Source organism: Salvelinus fontinalis, chromosome 33 (assembly GCF_029448725.1).
Source record: "Salvelinus fontinalis isolate EN_2023a chromosome 33, ASM2944872v1, whole genome shotgun sequence".
Classification (NCBI taxonomy): Eukaryota; Metazoa; Chordata; class Actinopteri; order Salmoniformes; family Salmonidae; genus Salvelinus; species Salvelinus fontinalis.
This window is the reverse complement of record NC_074697.1, coordinates 40,045,662-40,064,667: the sequence shown is the minus strand read 5'-3', so window position 1 is coordinate 40,064,667 and position 19,006 is coordinate 40,045,662. Positions and strand designations below refer to the sequence as shown.

Genomic DNA, 19,006 nt, shown 5'->3' with positions numbered 1-19,006 from the left:
TGCTTTCTAGCATGCTCCGAACACCTGTGTGTAACAGAAAAAGTACGCCAGAAAAGGGTTGTAACTGAAAAATACTATAGGCTGCAACTGTGTTAAAACAGTGTACAGTAAGTATATATTTTGCAATTGTGAAATTGTTTTAATGTGATTTTGAAAGTAGAGGGCGTATTGCAAGCGAGGATTATTAACATTACTAAACATTAAAACAGAGCGGCGGGATTGAAGTTCACATGGTCCCAGGTTAGCTTAATATTGGACTAAAGGAGCCTAACAGTACTTCTTAGTCCAAGGACCTTACATGTTCTGTTTAAAGGGTGAATTGGCTCTGGAAGCCAAAACAATCAAATACTCCATCTAGACGTGAATCGATTCTCAATTGCGTTACGGTTCTAGAATCATAAATTCCTCTACTTTCATATAACCTCAAAATAATTTCACAGAACACTCACTGTACACTGTTTGAACCGGTTTTAACACAGTTGCAGCTGACAGTATTTTTCAGTGACATCACGTTTGTGTTGTCTGTCTTCTGTTTACACACAGGTGTTCAGAGACGCAGATAGCTGATTAGCACAGGGGTCTTCCCTCTGTTTTCTGTAAACAAGTGCTGTAACATGGAAGTATGGGTGCGTGGTGACCCTAGAAAAGTGTGTAGTAATTCAACCTTTTTTTTTTATTATTATTATTATTTTTCGCTGATATAGCATATATAAGGTCCTTATGTTATCAAAACTGTATCGCAAGCGATGTGTGTTCATGTTCAGACAGAGCATCGGGGCTCTTAACTAAACCCTGATCGGAAGATACCTTTGTGAATAGACAGTAGAGTTGGCGTCTATGAATAGGCTAGGGGGAGCGCTGTCCTGTTCCAGTTTTGGGCAGATCCTTAATTACATTACGGGTGTGTGAGTCAACAAACCAAAAAGAATGGGCATTTTTTCCACATGGGCTTGATTTTCTATGACAGAGAGGGGCTTACTTAACATTCCCCCCTCGCTGTTGCAATGTTTCAGTTTCATTGTGATCGTGGGTGGCTGGTTTGGATTACTGATTCCTCTTGCTCTGCAGAATGGCTATTGATTGGCACTTTTGCTCATCCACGTGCATTAAACATATCGACTGACGCACCCTGATTGCAGACTGGCTCGATGGTATAGCTGAGCCTGAGGACGAGGAACAGATTGCATGTATTTGAATGGCAAATTTGATTCAGGGGTCTGAACGCACATGCAAATACTGGTTGAGGAAGAGCTCATGATATCCTGTTTGACCACTTTTCTATCTCTATGCTGATTTGTCATACAGTGTGTGATACAGTAGGCTCTCAATCACTTCGCTGCTGGGATAACACAGCTCACTGAGTGCCTAGCATTCATTTGCTCTGAAAATCTCAGCCGTATTGTCTGAGTGCACAGGAACCTGACTAAAACCACTCTCTCCACTGCTGCAACACCATCCAATAATTGCCTGAAACACTCAAACTGCAAGACCACTACATTATTGGCCACAATTTCTGTTTGCTTTATGCTAGACAACTGTTCACATGAGTACAGACTCCATCATGCATGTCTTTTACTAATTGAGATAACACAACAGTATCACGCATTCCATGTCCTCTCGTTTTCCATGTGGAATGTAGTCTTGCTCTTTGAAGTCCATGCAAAATGATGTAAAGCTACAACAATCTGTACAGAAGGCCATTATGGATGTATTGTTCTCTGTATTCCTGTAGCACCTGGAATTTACTCGATAATGATGCTAGGCAATAGAGTATATTCTGGTACTTACTTCAAAGAATTCAACATAATAAGTAACTATCTTGTACCAAATGGTACAGATTGCTACTTGTTTTAATGAATTGAAAAGAAACAAACACACAGATCATAAATATCTACCAAGTAAATGCCTTTGTGGCTTTGGATCTTTCAGCGTCTCTCATTGGACACAACAGGGCCTCTCCTCTTTTTGAAAGCCGCAGGCAGGGAGACAAACAGGTATTTTCTTAACCACTTTAAAGAGAGCCCTTCCCCGGCTGTCTCTGGTTGCCCCACAAACAACCAGTCTCCAGATGTAATACACTGTAGTGGATGAATGCTCTGCCAAGGACAGAAATATAAAATCCTCACTTTACTTCACCCTTTTGGGTTTTCAGTCGGTCGACCAAAATTGATACTTGGTGTGTGCTGTGCCTTGCGAGTATCCAAACTTTTTTTTTATTGTCCCAAATGTACTACAATACATCTTCAGTTTGAATTGCAAGAATGAATAAAGCAAGCTGTCAAAGAACAATCTTCAGTGGTATTGTAATTGTATCCAGAGTCTCCCTCCAAACTGAATAACCTACTGCACTATACTTTCGGATGGTTAAGATGGCCTTCGTGGCTACTTCACGCAATTCGTGTTCCCTACAAACTGAGAGGGATTGTTTCTCCTAGAGTCTCTCTTATCTTACTTATCATCACTCCTGTGACTGTGTTGCCATGGTACTCTCAAACTGTCCTACCTCGGCAATCTGTCAGTGGCCTTGACAGAAACTCATTACTTTTCAGCTCTTGTAGGGTAGTGCTGGAGAGGCCACTCTATAGGATATTGACTGTCGTGTTGTCTCTGTCACTCTCTCGTGCTCTTTATTTCATTCTCTACCACTCTCTCTCACAATAACTCTCCTTATTTTTCATTTCTCGGCATGGCACCAGTTGTATTTACGGCTACCCCTATCTCATCACGAATACAGTATTTTCCCTTCCGCATTGTGTTTTCTTCTGTGAACACTGTATGTTATATGTGTATGTTGTCTATATGCGCTACAGTATGAGCTACTGATTTTAATCTTGCAGCACTATTTGGATAATGCTAAACGTGCATTGTGGAGCTGGTAAATGGGCTCTACTGTAATTCTACTGTAGATATTAAAAAAATTAAAGTAGGCAGTCAGGAATAAAGGATGAGGTCACTGAATAATTGAGTCCATTGCAGCAACACCACGAGTTAAAAAAACTGCGTCTCAGAAACGTTAACTGCTCAGTGTCTCAACAGTCACCTTAATGTGTATGACAATCCACTAATATCTTTTTTTTCTGTTTCAGCAAAGAATGCGCTGTCAATGCAGGTACGTCTTAGCACAGCCACGGGCGTGTGTGTGGTTCCTTTACCATACTCGGCACCCTTTATACCTCACAGTTTGACGAAAGAATACAGTGTACCAAAGATAATTCATTACACGCAAACAAAAGCATTTCCAGGCACTGAGCATTTTTAATTTATGTAACCTTTTATTTAACTAGGCAAGTCAGTCAATAACAACTTCTTATTTACAATGACGGCCTAGGAGGGTTAACTGCCTTGTTCAGGGGCAGAACGACAGATTTTTACCTTGTCAGCTCGGGGATTTGATCTAACAATCTTTCGGTTACTGGCCCAACGCTCTAACCACTAGGCTACCTGCCGCCCCATAACAAATAAGCATTGCCAAGGTTACTACACGGAAATCCATGAAACAGGAGCACCGAAGTAAAGAATGAACATGCCCAATAAACAACAACCAATAGCCTGTCTGTTATTGTTGGGGGCTGTATTCATTTTTAACAAGCCAATTACCTGCATTTTCCCTTGTCCTCTGAGTGCTTGGGTAAATGATTAGGGAGCGCAGAGCTAGAGAGCACAGCACACTGCTCCTTTATTGAGCTCAATTGACTCACAGCAGCCGCAGCACTATAATGCAAACCATAACCGCAATTAGTTTTTATATGATGTCATGTCAGCCAAGAGAGACGCTATTATGGGGTATTCTGAGTAATTGTAGTGCCTCAAATAAAAAAAAATCTGCAAAGCTTCAGAACAGTTTGAAATGACATACACTAAAGCTATATACGGTGCATTCGGAAAGTATTCAGACCACTTGACTTTTCCCACATTTTGTTACGTTAAAGCCTTATTTTAAAATGGATGAATATTTTTCTTTTTTTTAATCCATCTACACACAATACCTCATAACAAAGCGAAAACAGTTTTTTAGAAACATAATACACAAGTATTCAGACCCTTTGCAATGAGACTCAAAATTGAGCTCAGGTGCATTCTGTTTCCATTGATCATCCTTGGAGATGTTTCTACAACTTGATCGGAGTCCACCTATGGTAAATTCAATTGATTGGACATGATTTGGAAAGGCACACACCTGTCTATATAAGGTCCCACAGTTGACAGTGCATGTCAGCGCAAAAACCAAGCCATGGGGTTGAAGGAATTGTCCGTATAGCTCCGAGACAGAATTGTGTCGAGACACACATTACCAAAAAATGTCTGCAGCATTAAAGGTCACCAAGAACACAGTGGCCTCCATTATTCTAAAATGGAAGTAGTTTGGAAACACCAAGACTCTTCCTAGAGCTGTCCGCCCGGCCAAACTGAGCAATCAGGGGAGAAGGGACTTGGTCAGGGAGGTGACAGAGTTCCTCTGTAGAGATGGGAGAACCTTCCAGAAGGACAACCATCTCTGCAGCACTCCATCAATCAAGCCTTTATGGTGGTGGCCACATGGAAGCCAATCCTCAGTAAAGGCACATGACAGCCCACTTGGAGTTTGCCAAAAGGCACCTAGAGGACTCTTAGACCATGAGAAACAAGATTCTTTGGTCTGATGAAACCAAGATTGAACTCTTTGGCCTGAATTCCAAGCGTCACTTCTGGAGGCAACCTGGCACCATCCCTACGGTGAAGAATGGTGGTGGCAGTATTATGCCGTGGGGATGTTTTTCAGCGGCAGGGACTGGGAGACTAGTCACGATCGAGGGAAAGTTGAACAGAGCAAAGTACAGCGAGATCCATGATGAAAACATGCTCAAGTGCGCTCAGGACCTCAGACTGGGGTGAAGGTTCACCTTCCAACAGGACAACGACTCTAAGCACACAGCCAAGACAACGTAGACGTGGCTTTGGGACAAGTCTCTGAATGTCCTTGATTGGCCCATCCAGAGCCCGGAATGGAACCCGATCGAACATCTCTGGAGAGACCGGACGCTCCCCATCCAACCTGACAGGCGCTCCCCATCCAACCTGACAGGCGCTCTCCATCCAACCTGACAGGCGCTCCCCATCCAACCTGACAGGCGCTCCCCATCCAACCTGACAGGCGCTCCCCATCCAACCTGACAGGCGCTCCCCATCCAACCTGACAGGCGCTCTCCATCCAACCTGACAGGCGCTCTCCATCCAACCTGACAGGACGCTCCCCATCCAACCTGACAGGCGCTCCCCATCCAACCTGACAGGCGCTCTCCATCCAACCTGACAGGCGCTCCCCATCCAACCTGACAGGCGCTCCCCATCCAACCTGACAGGCGCTCTCCATCCAACCTGACAGACGCTCTCCATCCAACCTGACAGGACGCTCCCCATCCAACCTGACAGGCGCTCCCCATCCAACCTGACAGGCGCTCTCCATCCAACCTGACAGGCGCTCCCCATCCAACCTGACAGGCGCTCCCCATCCAACCTGACAGGCGCTCCCCATCCAACCTGACAGGCGCTCCCCATCCAACCTGACAGGCGCTCCCCATCCAACCTGACAGGCGCTCCCCATCCAACCTGACAGGCACTCCCCATCCAACCTGACAGAGCTTGAGAGTATCTGTAGATAAGATTGGGGGGAACTCCCCAAATACAGGTGTGCCAAGCTTGTAGTGTCATACCTAAGTCTCAAGTCTGTATTTGCTGCCAAAGGGGCTTCAACAAAGTACTGAATAAAGGGTCTGAAATACTTTTTAATTTGTAATACATTTGCAACAATTTCTAAAAACCTGTTTTCGCTTTGTCATTTATGGGGTATTGTGTGTGTGTGTGTGTGTGTGTGTAAATTGATGAGTGGGAAAAAAACAATTTAATCAATTTTGAATAAGGCTGTGATGTAATTAATAAAATAATAATAAGTCAGTTATGAACAAATTCTTATTTAAAATGACAGCCTAGGAACAGTGGGTTAACTGCCTTGTTCAGGGGAAGAACAACAGATTTCTACCTTGTCAGCTCAGGGATTCGATCTAGCAACCTTTCGGCTACTGGCCCAACGCTCTAACCACTAGGCTAACTTCCGCCCATAACAAAACGTGGAAAAAGTTAAGGGGTCTGAATACTTTCCGAATTCACTGTATTTTGCTTCAGTGATTTCAATGCACAAATCCTGCCTCTTACATGGGTAGGGGAACAGAATTTCTTTGAGTGCTTATGTTCAAAAGGCTGTTACATTTCACTACCTACCGTACATGCTATCATGCTTGCAAGGAACGGTATAGAGTGTTTCACCATATATATATACCTTCGTGTTCTTCTCTCGCCCTCTCTCCTGTGTCAGAGGATGGCTATGTGAGGATGTTCCTGAGGGGTCGGCCAGTCACCATGCACATGCCTGACCAGAAGAGGAACAGCTACAGCCTGGACCACAAGGGGGCGCTGCCTGAGCACAAGCTCAAACTGCAGTGGGTGTATCCTTCTGTCACTGACAGAGTAGTGCTGCTAGGCATACAGGGGTGTATTCACTAGGAACTAAACGGAACAAAACAGGAAGGGACCTACCTGAATGTTTCCAATATAAACTTGTTTTTGTTGCACATTTTCAGTTTGCTAGGGTTGGACTAATGATTACACCCCAGATGAACCAGGGAAAGCTTGGTTTGGGACAATGGCTATAGAAGTATAATGCACATTTTGAGAAAGGACATTTCAGTGTTGCATTACTGACGTCACACAAGAATATAAGACCCTCTTTACTATTTTGTTTAGTTGATCACTTGTGTTTATGAGTTTATGGCCCCTGGAGAGTAACGTCTTTTGGTTTGTATTGTACTTACCTCCCATAAGTTCTGAGATAGCATCAGCCTCCTACTGTCAACACTATGGTTGTTCAGACAGGATTACTGTTGTGGTCCTTAACCCTCGGTTGTCCAGGTATGGGTACAGGGGCAGAGACTGCCGCTCCAACCTCTACCTGCTCCCCACCGGGGAGATAGTCTACTTCAATGCCTCCGTGGTGGTGCTCTACAATGTGGAGGAACAGCAGCAGAGACATTACCTGGGCCACAACGACGATGTCAAATGGTAAGGCTAGTTGGTGTGCTTGGTTCAGCAACTCCCACCACCATAACCTTTGGTTGACTGGCGCAAGCACACAACTTTTCTTGAGGAAATGTACCTTTTCTCCTTAGCCTTAGCTTTCACTGCAGTGGGTGATGCACGTGACAGGCTTCGCAAAAGGGCAAGAGGTTTCATTTGGAATACATTTAGCTCAATGTGATTGCTCACTGTATGGCATTCACAGTTTCATCTGATAATCATCGGCTATAATTTGATTGAAACCGGGGCAAGGTAGATTTGCATTTTCCAAGGCTTGCTGTGCAAAGAGAACTTCCTTGAATGACACATTGATTCAGGATAAACTAACTCTATTTAAATGAGATCCTGTTTGAGGCAGTGTCTCCTGTGCAAACAAAGGTTGGGCTGTATATGGTAATATCCTACTTGCACAGTATACTTTTCATACATGCTGGGCTACAGCCAACTCTTTGATATGCCTGACCAGCATACTCTTTCATTTGTATTGTAGACTAATGTTTTCAGTATGGCTATAATAACGTTACCTTCAAAATGTGCAAATGCGTTCATGAAAGTTATGTATCATCACAACACTTATACGTCTTCAAGGGCCTTTATACCAGTGTGTTTGTAGGGCCCATTATTTGCTTTTTGAAGTATTATTAACTGTTAATAATGAAGGGCTGGATATATGAGTTGATGTAGACTGCATTACAGGCCATTGAGTACAGAGACTGAAACACAAACAAGAAGTCCCCAGAGGACAGTGGGAAAGGTTAGCTTAGCCTTATGACCACATCACTGTCGCTGTGCGTCTTCCCCGGCAGCTTAGGCATCCATCCAGACATGGTCACCATAGCCACTGGACAAGTCGCTGGAACCTCCAAAGATGGCAAGGTACATTTTCTTCTATTCTGAAGGAATGACCTCTTCTGGGAATCGTATTGTGGTTCACAGTAGTATGTACATGACTGCGGTGTTTCCAATTTCTCTCTCTCAGACCCACTCTCTTTCTCTCTCTTTCCTTAATTTCATTATCAGCTGTTAGAGGGCAAGGTACATTTAAAATCAACACATTCTGAAGGAATGACCTGTTATGTCCTCTTATGACCATCTTATATATTTCACTGTAATACATGACAGCACTGTATCCAATTTCTTTCTCTGACACACACTCTCTCTCTCAGCTGTTGCCTCCTCATGTGCGTGTGTGGGATTCGGTCAGTCTCAATACCCTGCATATCATTGGGATGGGCGTGTTTGACCGGGCGGTCACCTGTGTGGCCTTCTCCAAGTCGGTAAGTGCTCCACAGCGTGATTACAGACCTAACTTTGAGAAAGTCATTCATTATTACTTTGAAAGCATGTTCCATGACAATAGGCAGCATACTATGCATTCAGACCCTTTGACTTTTTCCACGTTTTGTTACGTTACAGCCTTATTCTAAAATGGATTCAATCGTTTTTTTCCCGCATCAATCTACACACAGTAACCCGTAATGACAAAGAAAAAACAGGTTATTAGAAATGTTTGCAAATTTAAAATAAAAACTGAAATATCACATTTACATAAGTATTCAGACCCTTTAGTCAATACTTTGTTGAAGAGCCTTTGGCACCGATTACAGCCGTGAGTCTTCTTGGGTATGACGCTACAAGCTTGGAGTTCCTTCCATTCTTCTCTGCAGATCCTCTCAAGCTCTGTCAGGTTGGATGTGGTGTGTCGCTGCACAGATATTTTCAGGTCTCTCCAGAGATGTTCAAGCCTGGGCTCTGGCTGGGTCACTCAAGGACATTCAGAGACTTGTCCCGAAGCCACTCCTGCGTGCTTAGGGTTGATGTCCTGTTGGAAGGTGAACCGTCGCCTCTGTCTGAGGTCCTGAGCACTGGAGCAGGTTTTCATCAAGGATCTCTGTACTTTTCTCTGTTCATCTTTCTCTTGATCCTGACTATCTCCCAGTCCCTGAAAAACATCCCCACTGCATGATGCGGCCACCACCATGCCTTGCCGTAGTGATGGTGCCAGGTTTCCTCCAGACGTGACACTTGGCATTAAGGCCAAAGAATTCAATCTTGGTTTCATCAGACCAGAGAATCTTGTTTCCCATGGTCTGAGAGTCTTTAGGTGCCTTTTGGCAAATTCCAAGTAGGCTGTCGTGCTTTTTACTGAGGAGTGGCTTTCGTCTGGTCACTCTACCATAAAGGCCTGATTGGTGGAGTGCTGCAGAGAAGGTTGTCCTTCTGGAAGGTTCTCCTATCTCCACAGAGGAACTCTGGAGCTCTTTCAGATTGACCATCGGGTTCTTGGTCACCTCCCTGACCAAGGCCCTTCTTCCCCGATTGCTCAGTTTGGCCAGGCGGCCAGCTCTAGGAAGAGTCTTGGTGGTTCCCAACTACTTCCATTTAAGAATGATGGTGGCCACTGTTCTTGGGGACCTTCAATGCTGCAGACATTTTTTTGGTACCCTTCCCCAGATCTGTGCTTCGACACAATCCTGTCTCGGAGCTCTACGGACAATTCCTTCGACCTCATGGCTTGGTTTTTGCTCTGACGTGCACTGTCAACTGTAGGACCTTATATAGACAGATGTGTGCATTTCCAAATCATGTCCAATCAATTGAATTTACCCCAGGTGGACTCCAATCAAGTTGTCGAAATATCTCAAGAATAATCAATGGAAACAGGATGCACCTGAGCTTAATTTTGAGTCTCAAAGCAAATGGTCTGAATACTTATGTGAATGTGATATTTTTGTTTAATAAATCTGCACACATTTCTAAAAACCTGTTTTCACTTTGTCATTATGGGGTATTGTGTGTAGATTGAGGGGGGGGAGGATAATTTAATTATTAATAGAATAAGGCTGTAACGTAACAAGGTGGGAAAAAAAGTCAAGGGGTCTGAATACTTTTCGAATGCACCTTTTATATGTTAAATATCCATAAATTGTCTGAAACAAATAGACATTTATTTACATGATATATATATATATATATAGCTCTGACAAATACCTGTGCTTCAACAGAATGGTGGTGCTCATCTCTGTGCCGTCGATGACGCCAATGACCACATCCTGTCTGTGTGGAACTGGCAGAAGGAGAAGCAGCTGGCGGATGTGAAGGTGATGAATCCTCACAGACTATACTACAGTATGCATGACGGGAGCTGCGATTATCATAAATAAAGAAAAGTGAAGGCGTCAGCAGTGTAGGCTTGGGTATGAGTAAGTGTTGTAGTCTGTGGTGTGGTCAGTCACCATTGTCTGCCAGTTCAGGGGTCTAATTCTCCTCTCATCCCCTTCAGTGCTCCAATGACTCAGTGCTGGCCGCAGCCTTCCACCCCATGGACGCCAACCTGATCGTCACCTGTGGGAAGTCCCACTTGAACTTCTGGACCATGGACGGAAACACTCTCACCAAGCGCCAGGGGTTGTTTGAGGTATGTGGATGACTTCTGTCTCCTGTTACAACTGATAATATATAAAAAAATATATATAATATTGTGTACACAAAGTAATTATTGAATTATAACAGAACTGTTAAACCTTTTCTCCCAGAAAAACGAGAAGCCCAAGTACGTGCTGTGTGTGGCCTTTGCTGAGAACGGAGACGCCATCACAGGAGACTCCAGTGGAAACATCTACGTCTGGGCCAAAGGTCTGTTTGAAGACAATCGCCTTCTCAGCCTCCATAAATCTGTGCTCTGCAATCAGTCATTCAATTCACACATCCATTTATTTACTTTCATGAAAGCAATTTATTAAGAATAAAGTACCAATCACACAAGTCCACCTCAAACGTCCCTCCTTGAAGCATATTATTTGACAGCTGTTTGTGATTGACAGGTGGGAACCGGATCAGCCAGGTGGTGGCGAGAGCCCATGAGGGCGGGATCTTCTCCTTGTGTGTGCTGAAGGACGGTACATTGGTGTCCGGTGGAGGGAAGGACCGCAGGATGGTGCTCTGGGACCATGACTATAACAAGCAGAGTGAGATGGAGGTGAGAGAAGAGGGTGTGGATGACTCGGAAGGATGAGTAAACCTTATGCAGATAAGGACATGCTGTACTCTATATGAGCCAAAATCCAGACTGCTGAGGTCATCACTTCCCTTGACTTTTTTCTTAGCACATGACGGTTACAAAGATCCAGTGTTGTTAACTAAACGCAGCAAAAAAAGAAACGTCCCTTTTTCAGGACCCTGTCTTTCAAAGATAATTCGTAAAAAGTCAAATAACTTCACAGGTCTTCCTTGTAAAGGGTTTAAAAACTGTTACCCATGCTTGTTCAATGAACCATAAACAATTAATGAACATGCACCTGTGGAACGGTCGTTAAGACACTAGCAGCTTACAGACGGTAGACAATTAAGGTCACAGTTATGAAAACTTGGGACACTAAAGAGGCCTTTCTACTGACTCTAAAAAACACAAAAAGAAAGATGCCCAGGGTCCCTACTCATCTGCGTGAACGTGCCTTAGGCATGCTGCAAGGAGGCCCACTTTCGCTGGACCAGACAGGACTGGCAAAAAGTGCAAACCCACTTTTGCTGGACCAGACAGGACTGGCAAAAAGTGCTCTTCACTGGCGAGTCGCGGTTTTGTCTCACCAGGGGTGATGGTCGGATTCGCATTTATTGTTGAAGGAATGAGCGTTACACCAAGGTCTGTACTCTGGAGCGGGATCGATTTGGAGGTGGAGGGTCCGTCATGGTCTGGGGCGGTGTGTCACAGCATCATTGGACTGAGCTTGTTGTCATTGCCTGCAATCTCAACGCTGTGCGTTACAGGGAAGACATCCTCCTCCCTCATGTGGTACCCTTCCTGCATGCTCATCCTGACATGACCCTCCAGCATGACAATGCCACCAGCCACACTGCTCGTTCTGTGTGTGATTTCCTGCAAGACAGGAATGTCAGTGTTCTGCCATAGCCAGCGAAGAGCCCGGATCTCAATCCCATTGAGCACGTCTGGGACCTGTTGGATCGGGGGGTGAGGGCTAGGGCATTCCCCCCCCCCCCCCCCCCCCCTTCCAGAAATGTCCAGGAACTTGCAGGTGCCTTGTTGGAAGAGTGGGGTAACATCTCACAGCAAGAACTGGCAAATCTGGTGCAGTCCATGAGGAGGAAATGCACTGTAGTACTTAATGCATCTGGTGGCCACACTAGATACTGACTGTTACTTTTGATTTTGACCCCCCCCTTTGTTCAGGGACATGTTATACCATTACTGTTAGTCGCATGTTCAGTTTGTCTGTTGTTGAATCTTGTTATGTTCATACAAATATTTTCACATGTTACATTTGCTGAATATAAACGCAGTTGACAGTGAGAGTACGTTTATTTATTTTTTGCTGAGTTTGTATACAATACTGTTCAAAGGTTTGGGGTCACCTTAGAAATGTCCTTGTTTTTTAATGATTTTTTTTTTTTTAAATGTGCATTAAGATAACATCAAATTGATCAGAAATACAGTGTAGACATTGTTAATGTTGTAAATGACTATTGTAGCTGGAAACGGCTGATTCTTTAAATGGAATATCTACATAGGCGTACAGAGACCCATTATCAGCAACCATCACTCCTGTGTTCCAATGGCACGTTGTGTTAGCTAATCCAAGTTTATCATTAGAAAACCCTTTTGCAATTATGTTAGCACAGCTAAAAACTGTTGTTCTGATTAAAAAAGCATTAAAACTGGCCTTCTTTAGACTTGTTGTATCTGGAGCATCAGCATTTTGTGGGTTCAATTACAGGCTCAAAATGGCCAGAAGCAAAAACCTTTCTTCTGAAACTCGTCAGTCTATTCTTGCTCTGAGAAATGAAGGCTATTCCATATGAGAAATTGCCAAGAAACTGAAGATCTCGAACAACGCTGTGTACTACTCCCTTCACAGAACAGCACAAACTGGCTCTAACAAGAATAGAAAGAGGAGTGGGAGGCCCCGGTGCACAACTGAGCAAGAGGACAAGTACATTAGAGTGTCTGTTTCTCAAACTAGACGCCTCACAAGTCCACAACTGGCAGCTTCATTAAATAGTATCCGCAAAACACCAGTCTCAACGTCAACAGTGAAGAGGCGACCCCGGGATGCTGGCCTTCTAGGCAGAGTGTCTGTGTTCTTTTGCCCATCTTAATCTTTTGTTTTTATTGACCACTCTGCGATGGGACTTTTTCTTTGCAACTCTGCCTAGAAGACCCAGCATCCCGGAGTCGCCTTTTCACTGCTTGACGTTGAGACTGGTGTTTTGCGGGTACTATTTAATGAAGCTGCCAGTTGAGGACTTGTGAGGCGTCTGTTCAAAAACAAGGACATTTCTAAGTGACCCCAAACTTTTGAGCGTTAGGTAGTGTGGGTGTCCTTTGGGTAGTCGTAATGCAACTTGAGAATGACAGATGAGATGTACAGTTTTATGCTTGTTGCTGTCGTGTGTCCTCTCTCAGGTGCCTGAGGCGTTTGGGCCAGTGAGAGCCGTGACTGAGGGGAAGCAGGGGGAGCTGTTAGTGGGGACCACCAAGAACACCATCCTTACAGGCTCCTTCCCTGAAACACTCAACCCTATAGTACAGGTACACAACCTCTCAATTGCCACTGTAACTAGTTATTTCCTACGTATCAGTAGGAAGTATATATCTGTTTATAACCCCCATATTTCTCTTCTCTCCCTTCCTCTCTTACCATTCTTCCTCATCTGTCACCATTTTGCTTTTTCTGCACACGCAATACATTTTCTCTATAATCTCACCGCTTGCCTTGTCTCTTAATCTCTCAGGGTCACACAGATGAGCTGTGGGGTCTGGACATCCATCCTTCCATGGGGCAGTTTGTGACTTGTGGCCAGGACAAGCAGGTCCACCTATGGGACACCAACTCCCATCAGCCTCTCTGGAGCAAGACCATCGAGGTTCTCAATCTACCGACTCTTCTCTGTAGCTAGTCTCTTTTTGAATATACACCAGCTTCCAGAAGAGAGTTGTAGTTTGATGTAGTTGGTCCTGCTGTAATGACAAAGGCACCTGAAACATCTAGCTGTTTTAGTGAATTTACATCAGTCCATAGTACGTGTCCTGACTTAGTGTCTTGTATGTGATGGGGCACCATGCAGCCCTGTTGATCCTCCATGTCTCCCTCCGTTCCCCAGGACCCAGGGCGCTCTGCAGGGTTCCATCCCAGTGGAGCTGTGCTGGCAGTGGGGACCATGACAGGAAGGTACTGTACATCCTCAGACCCTCACACATTGGCTTACCAATTGTCTCTTATTGGACAATGAAACGCTAACGGCACATGTCCCCAATTAATTTAGACAGGAGGAAGGATTTGGTATGGAATTTGAGTACATGGTGTCATTCCCTTGATACTATCAAATAGTCTCACCTACAGTATACTTCCTCATCCTGTCTGTAGGTGGTTGGTGCTGGACGCTGACACCCGAGACCTGGTGTTCATGCACACTGATGGCAATGAGATCATCTCTAATATCAAGTACTCCCCAGGTACTGTACAAGACACCGTCATTTACAATATAATACTGTGTATCCCACCTTAAATATACACATTGTTAATGGCTCCAATAAATCTGAAGAAAATAGTACAGGATTATATAGTATTCTTATCCACCTCATCCTACATCCACAATCACAAAAAAATACACAAAAATAACTCTCCTGCTCTTAGACGGCAACTTCCTAGCCGTAGGTTCCCATGACAACTTTGTTTACATCTATGCCGTGATGGAGAATGGCAAGAAGTACAGCCGCGTGGGGAAATGCACTGTAAGTAAGAAAGACAATCCCTTTTATGGAAAATTAAATCCCTCTCTTTTCTGAACTATTACACTAACATTTTTGTGATTTGTTTACTTTTTTTCCTCCATAGGGTCACTCCAGTTTTGTTACCCACCTGGATTGGTCCGTCGACAGCAAATACATTGTAACCAACTCAGGAGACTACGAGATCCTATTCTGTGAGCCTCTTTTGTCCAAACGGATAACTCTGTCTACAACTGTAGTCTATGTAGTGTTGTGGTACATTCAAGCTTGTCTTCTGTTTGTGGTAAAGGGGAAGCTTCAAGCGGCAAACATGTGACGAGCATGGACCTAGTTCGTAATGTGGAGTGGGCAACCTCCACTTGTGTTCTAGGCTTCAGCGTCTTTGGTGAGTTACCACTTCCTGTTTGGGGTAATGATGGCAAAACCAGACTGTAGCTTTATAAATCCAAGAAACGAAACTTACATGCTTCAACTGTAACTCACTGAGTTCTTTACAGTCAGTTCAGGTCACTCTAGCAATTGCAGATTGTGACAGCAGTCCAACCACTTTAAAATGGAGCTGTTATTCTTTGCAGTTGTATCAAGTGGAAGTCTCTTGTTTCCTGCCTCTGTTAACTTGCGAACCAAACCAGCCCAGTCTACCCACCTTTTGCGGAAGAATGCATTGAAAGTATAGGAACTTAAGCATTACTTTTTTCACCGCGAGCGGTGGCGAAAAAAAAGTTTACCCACCTATTTTGTTTTACTGCTATATCACTGGTTCTATCTAGGCGTTTGGCCTGACGGTGCTGACGGCACGGACATCAACGCCGTGTGCAGGTCACATGACTCCTCCCTGCTGGCCTCTGCTGACGACTTTGGCAAAGTGCACTTGTTCTCCAACCCCTGCTCCCAGCCAAGGGTACGCTTGTCATCATTTACATCTTATATGTTTTATTTGAGTGTTTTCTCATCCACTTATTAAGTTAACCTGTTTGCATCTAAACATATGTAAGTTAATCTTTCAGGGGGAAATCCTTCCAATAAATATATTTTTTTTTAATGAAGTGGAAGTTAGGATTTTTCCCTCAGTGGATTAATTGTTAACCTTTTGTGTCCGTCTCCCTTCTCCCTCCTTGTCACGACATGCAGGCCCCAAGCCATACCTATGGTGGCCACAGCAGCCATGTGACCAACGTTGCCTTTCTCCACGACAACAGTCACCTGATCTCCACCGGAGGGAAGGACACCAGCATCCTCCAGTGGGTGGTCGCCTAGACAACCCTGCTGCATCAGTCTCCACCGTCGCTTCCTGCCCACCAGAGGGCAGCAATGCTGTGCCTATAAAAACACCCACCTTTAACCCTCTCCTCTCTGCACATATGTTTGATGGTACTGTCCTGAGGTGCCACTAGGTGGGGCAATGACCAGAGAATAAGCATGTCGAGATTATTTTAAGGCTATTTAAACACAGTTGTAGCTGCTATTTATGTTGCAAAGGTCTATAGAGGTATATCTGAGTGGCTGTGGTATTCTAATATTAACTGTAATGTGGTGGTGTGGCACCTAGCACTTAATACATATTTAGGAGTAAGCTTAAGCTGTGCTTTGCCTTCGTTTTGTTAATAAAGTTTCTAACCCAATCATGTTTGAATACTCTGATACTGTATTTAAATAGCTTTTTACCAGAGGCAGGGATTCAAACGGTGTAAAGCTACTTTAAAAGGTAGCGCTAAAATAATGATGTTGAATGTACAATTGCAAACCATTTCTGGTCTTCTGACTTGCTTTAAAGCTACCGGTATGTAGTCAATCATCTACAGTATTCTCGCATCACTTCCTTCCAATGAAACATACAGAAGTTTCCAATTTGCACCCTAGGCTTTTTCCACATGCCTAGAGAATACGTACTTCATTGTATTTTCAGAAGTGACCCCTGCTGTGTATTGCTGCTGTTCTCTTTAGACAGTCAACATGCTGACAACAATAACATCCCTTTTAACCTATTTGTTTGAAGGGTCAAGGCCTAACCTGTTGTTATTGGTCATGAGGCTGATGTGGTGGTGATCTGTCAACACGTGCCTGATTAGCAAGGAGGAAGAAGGTCATGATAATCCTCCGAAAAAGCATTAACGTCTCCTCAGGATCCTATTTGTTTTGCCCTCTGTGCTTCAATCGTATGGATGAAGTCATGTTTTTTCTCTCCCTGTAACCCCTAGGTAAACAGACAATGTTCTTGATCACTGACCATTTGGAATCCTATTTAACTCAGTACTTCAAAACACTTAAAGGTCATAGTTGGCAAATACACTTTCAAGTACTTTGTTGTCGATTGTTTTGCACCAAAAACCTCTGCAATCCTATTTGTGCATCAAAGTAATTGCTGTCCCACTTGAAATTGAATCTGTCAACTATTCAGAATACCTCACTCATCATTTTAAAAACATTCCCATGTTTTCCTGAAAACAAACAAGAAAATTGTGGGGCATGTGCGTTGACTGTCTACATATACCAAACCCTGCTGTACTGTATTATGTGAAACGGATTTCTCCAAACCCAAGCTCAAGCAGGAAGGTTAATGGATTTTAATCTTCAAAGAGGAAGTGCATATCTTTGATGCTGCTGTGGCTGTGTGGAAGCCCTGGTGTGTGGGAACACTATTCTGCCTCTTTCCGGGCCGCCTCAAGCGGCTCCCTCCCTGGTCCTCAGTCACTGAGGTTGGGGGGTGGGGGTTATAATATCGACTTCTTGGCGGATATGAAACCATATTGCTAACATTTCTCGAGTGGAATTAGGCGGATGAGACTCCCAGCAGCAGTGCCGAGTAGCTGCTTGTTGAGTGGCTTTTGCTGTTTTTTTGGAAGCGCCTGCTGCTCATCAGATGTCGGAAATAAGTAAAACAAGTAATTTATTTTATTTCATGATATTTTTCAATATTTTACATTGACAATTATAATTTAGCAGGGTAAGAACCCCCCCACTAATTTTAACGTTGTTTATTACTCAATATAAGATAGCTTACATTTGAACTTTTTGCAGTGTAAATAAATCGGAGCTGCTTTTTTCTGTCAGGACCATGGGCTCAAAGACAGGTGGATGTCTGACTCATTACCAACATATTTATCCATATTTAGCTCTAATACTTAAGTCTCTGATAAACATAAAATATTACAGGTTTAGGCAAGATTCCAAATCTAGAAATGGAGAAATACAAATATAAGAAAACAAATGAAATGCTACAACTTTTGTCTCAATTCGCTGCAATTGGCTTGTCTGTGTTTCTTTTGAAAAAGTTTATTTTTAATCTCACCGCAAGGTGCCTGTCTGATGAATTGATGGGTTAACATTTATAGACCTAAGAATGGTCACAAGGGGGTTATGGCTCCAGTCCAATATCAAGATCTATAAAGTGTGGTGCCCAGTAGTAATTCAAGTCAATAGCCAATTCGGATCAATCATTAATCGGGTTATCTCTTGATCCATTCAAGACCAGAATATTTCTGATGTATGTCTCCATATACATTCTTGGATCTTTGTGTATAAATTATAATTAGAATGGAATGAATCCTCTTAAAACAAAGTACATATTTTTAGTAGTAAAGTGGGAATAACTGTTGGATGTTTACCCCTTAGAGATGGTGATTCAGGACAGAAAATAAGCAGATAGGCCAAAACAGATTCCAAGTAAAACCGCAGCAGGTGGAAGAGTTTGACTTGGGTCTCCCACATAACATAAAATGATGCTTGACATCTATTTGACTCTTTGACACACGTCTAGTCCGTGCTGAGTCTGTTTACCATGCTTCTGAAAACACTGTGTTCCCATAGCCCACCACACTGGAGAGAAGCCCTCTCCCTTTCACTCTCAACGAGGACCATTTCATTGATCACCTTCCAGTACACAAGACTGGGAAAGCTGATACGACATGTCTTTCTCTCTGGTCTTGTGTGCAGTATTTATGTCGGCCATTATGAATCAATCTCAGCTGGATATGCAGAAGAGATACACTGGGATTAATTTTCCATTTGTGAATTATAGATGTGCCCTCACTTAGGTGCCCATAAACATTCTATCTTCTACTTTATAGCCCTGACTTCCCAGCAGACTGGATGAAAGAGTAATTGGATCTCACACCATCACAATGTAGACTCACAGGTCATGTGGACAGATGC

The 19,006-nt window shown here is 43.6% G+C and overlaps 1 protein-coding gene across 5 annotated transcripts in view; it reads left to right on the top strand.

Annotated features, from left to right (window-relative positions):
- The window catches only part of LOC129832226 (echinoderm microtubule-associated protein-like 2), a 38,536-nt gene extending 22,060 nt beyond the window's left edge, over window positions 1–16,476 (top strand). For 4 of the 5 annotated variants that reach the window (XM_055896128.1, XM_055896130.1, XM_055896131.1 and 1 more), the window contains 19 exons: window positions 3,087–3,109; window positions 6,350–6,479; window positions 6,943–7,092; window positions 7,914–7,983; window positions 8,128–8,142; window positions 8,274–8,384; window positions 10,113–10,208; window positions 10,391–10,525; window positions 10,644–10,743; window positions 10,932–11,086; window positions 13,529–13,654; window positions 13,858–13,989; window positions 14,227–14,294; window positions 14,490–14,578; window positions 14,760–14,857; window positions 14,961–15,048; window positions 15,144–15,239; window positions 15,625–15,755; window positions 15,986–16,476. In XM_055896128.1, the coding sequence (XP_055752103.1) occupies window positions 3,087–3,109; window positions 6,350–6,479; window positions 6,943–7,092; window positions 7,914–7,983; window positions 8,128–8,142; window positions 8,274–8,384; window positions 10,113–10,208; window positions 10,391–10,525; window positions 10,644–10,743; window positions 10,932–11,086; window positions 13,529–13,654; window positions 13,858–13,989; window positions 14,227–14,294; window positions 14,490–14,578; window positions 14,760–14,857; window positions 14,961–15,048; window positions 15,144–15,239; window positions 15,625–15,755; window positions 15,986–16,111 (1,939 nt within the window). In that variant the 3' untranslated portion in view covers window positions 16,112–16,476. The remainder of the gene's footprint in view (window positions 1–3,086; window positions 3,110–6,349; window positions 6,480–6,942; window positions 7,093–7,913; window positions 7,984–8,127; window positions 8,143–8,273; window positions 8,385–10,112; window positions 10,209–10,390; window positions 10,526–10,643; window positions 10,744–10,931; window positions 11,087–13,528; window positions 13,655–13,857; window positions 13,990–14,226; window positions 14,295–14,489; window positions 14,579–14,759; window positions 14,858–14,960; window positions 15,049–15,143; window positions 15,240–15,624; window positions 15,756–15,985) is intronic. The other variant, XM_055896129.1, reaches the window with a different exon arrangement.
- Window positions 16,477–19,006: the final 2,530 nt, after the last annotated feature.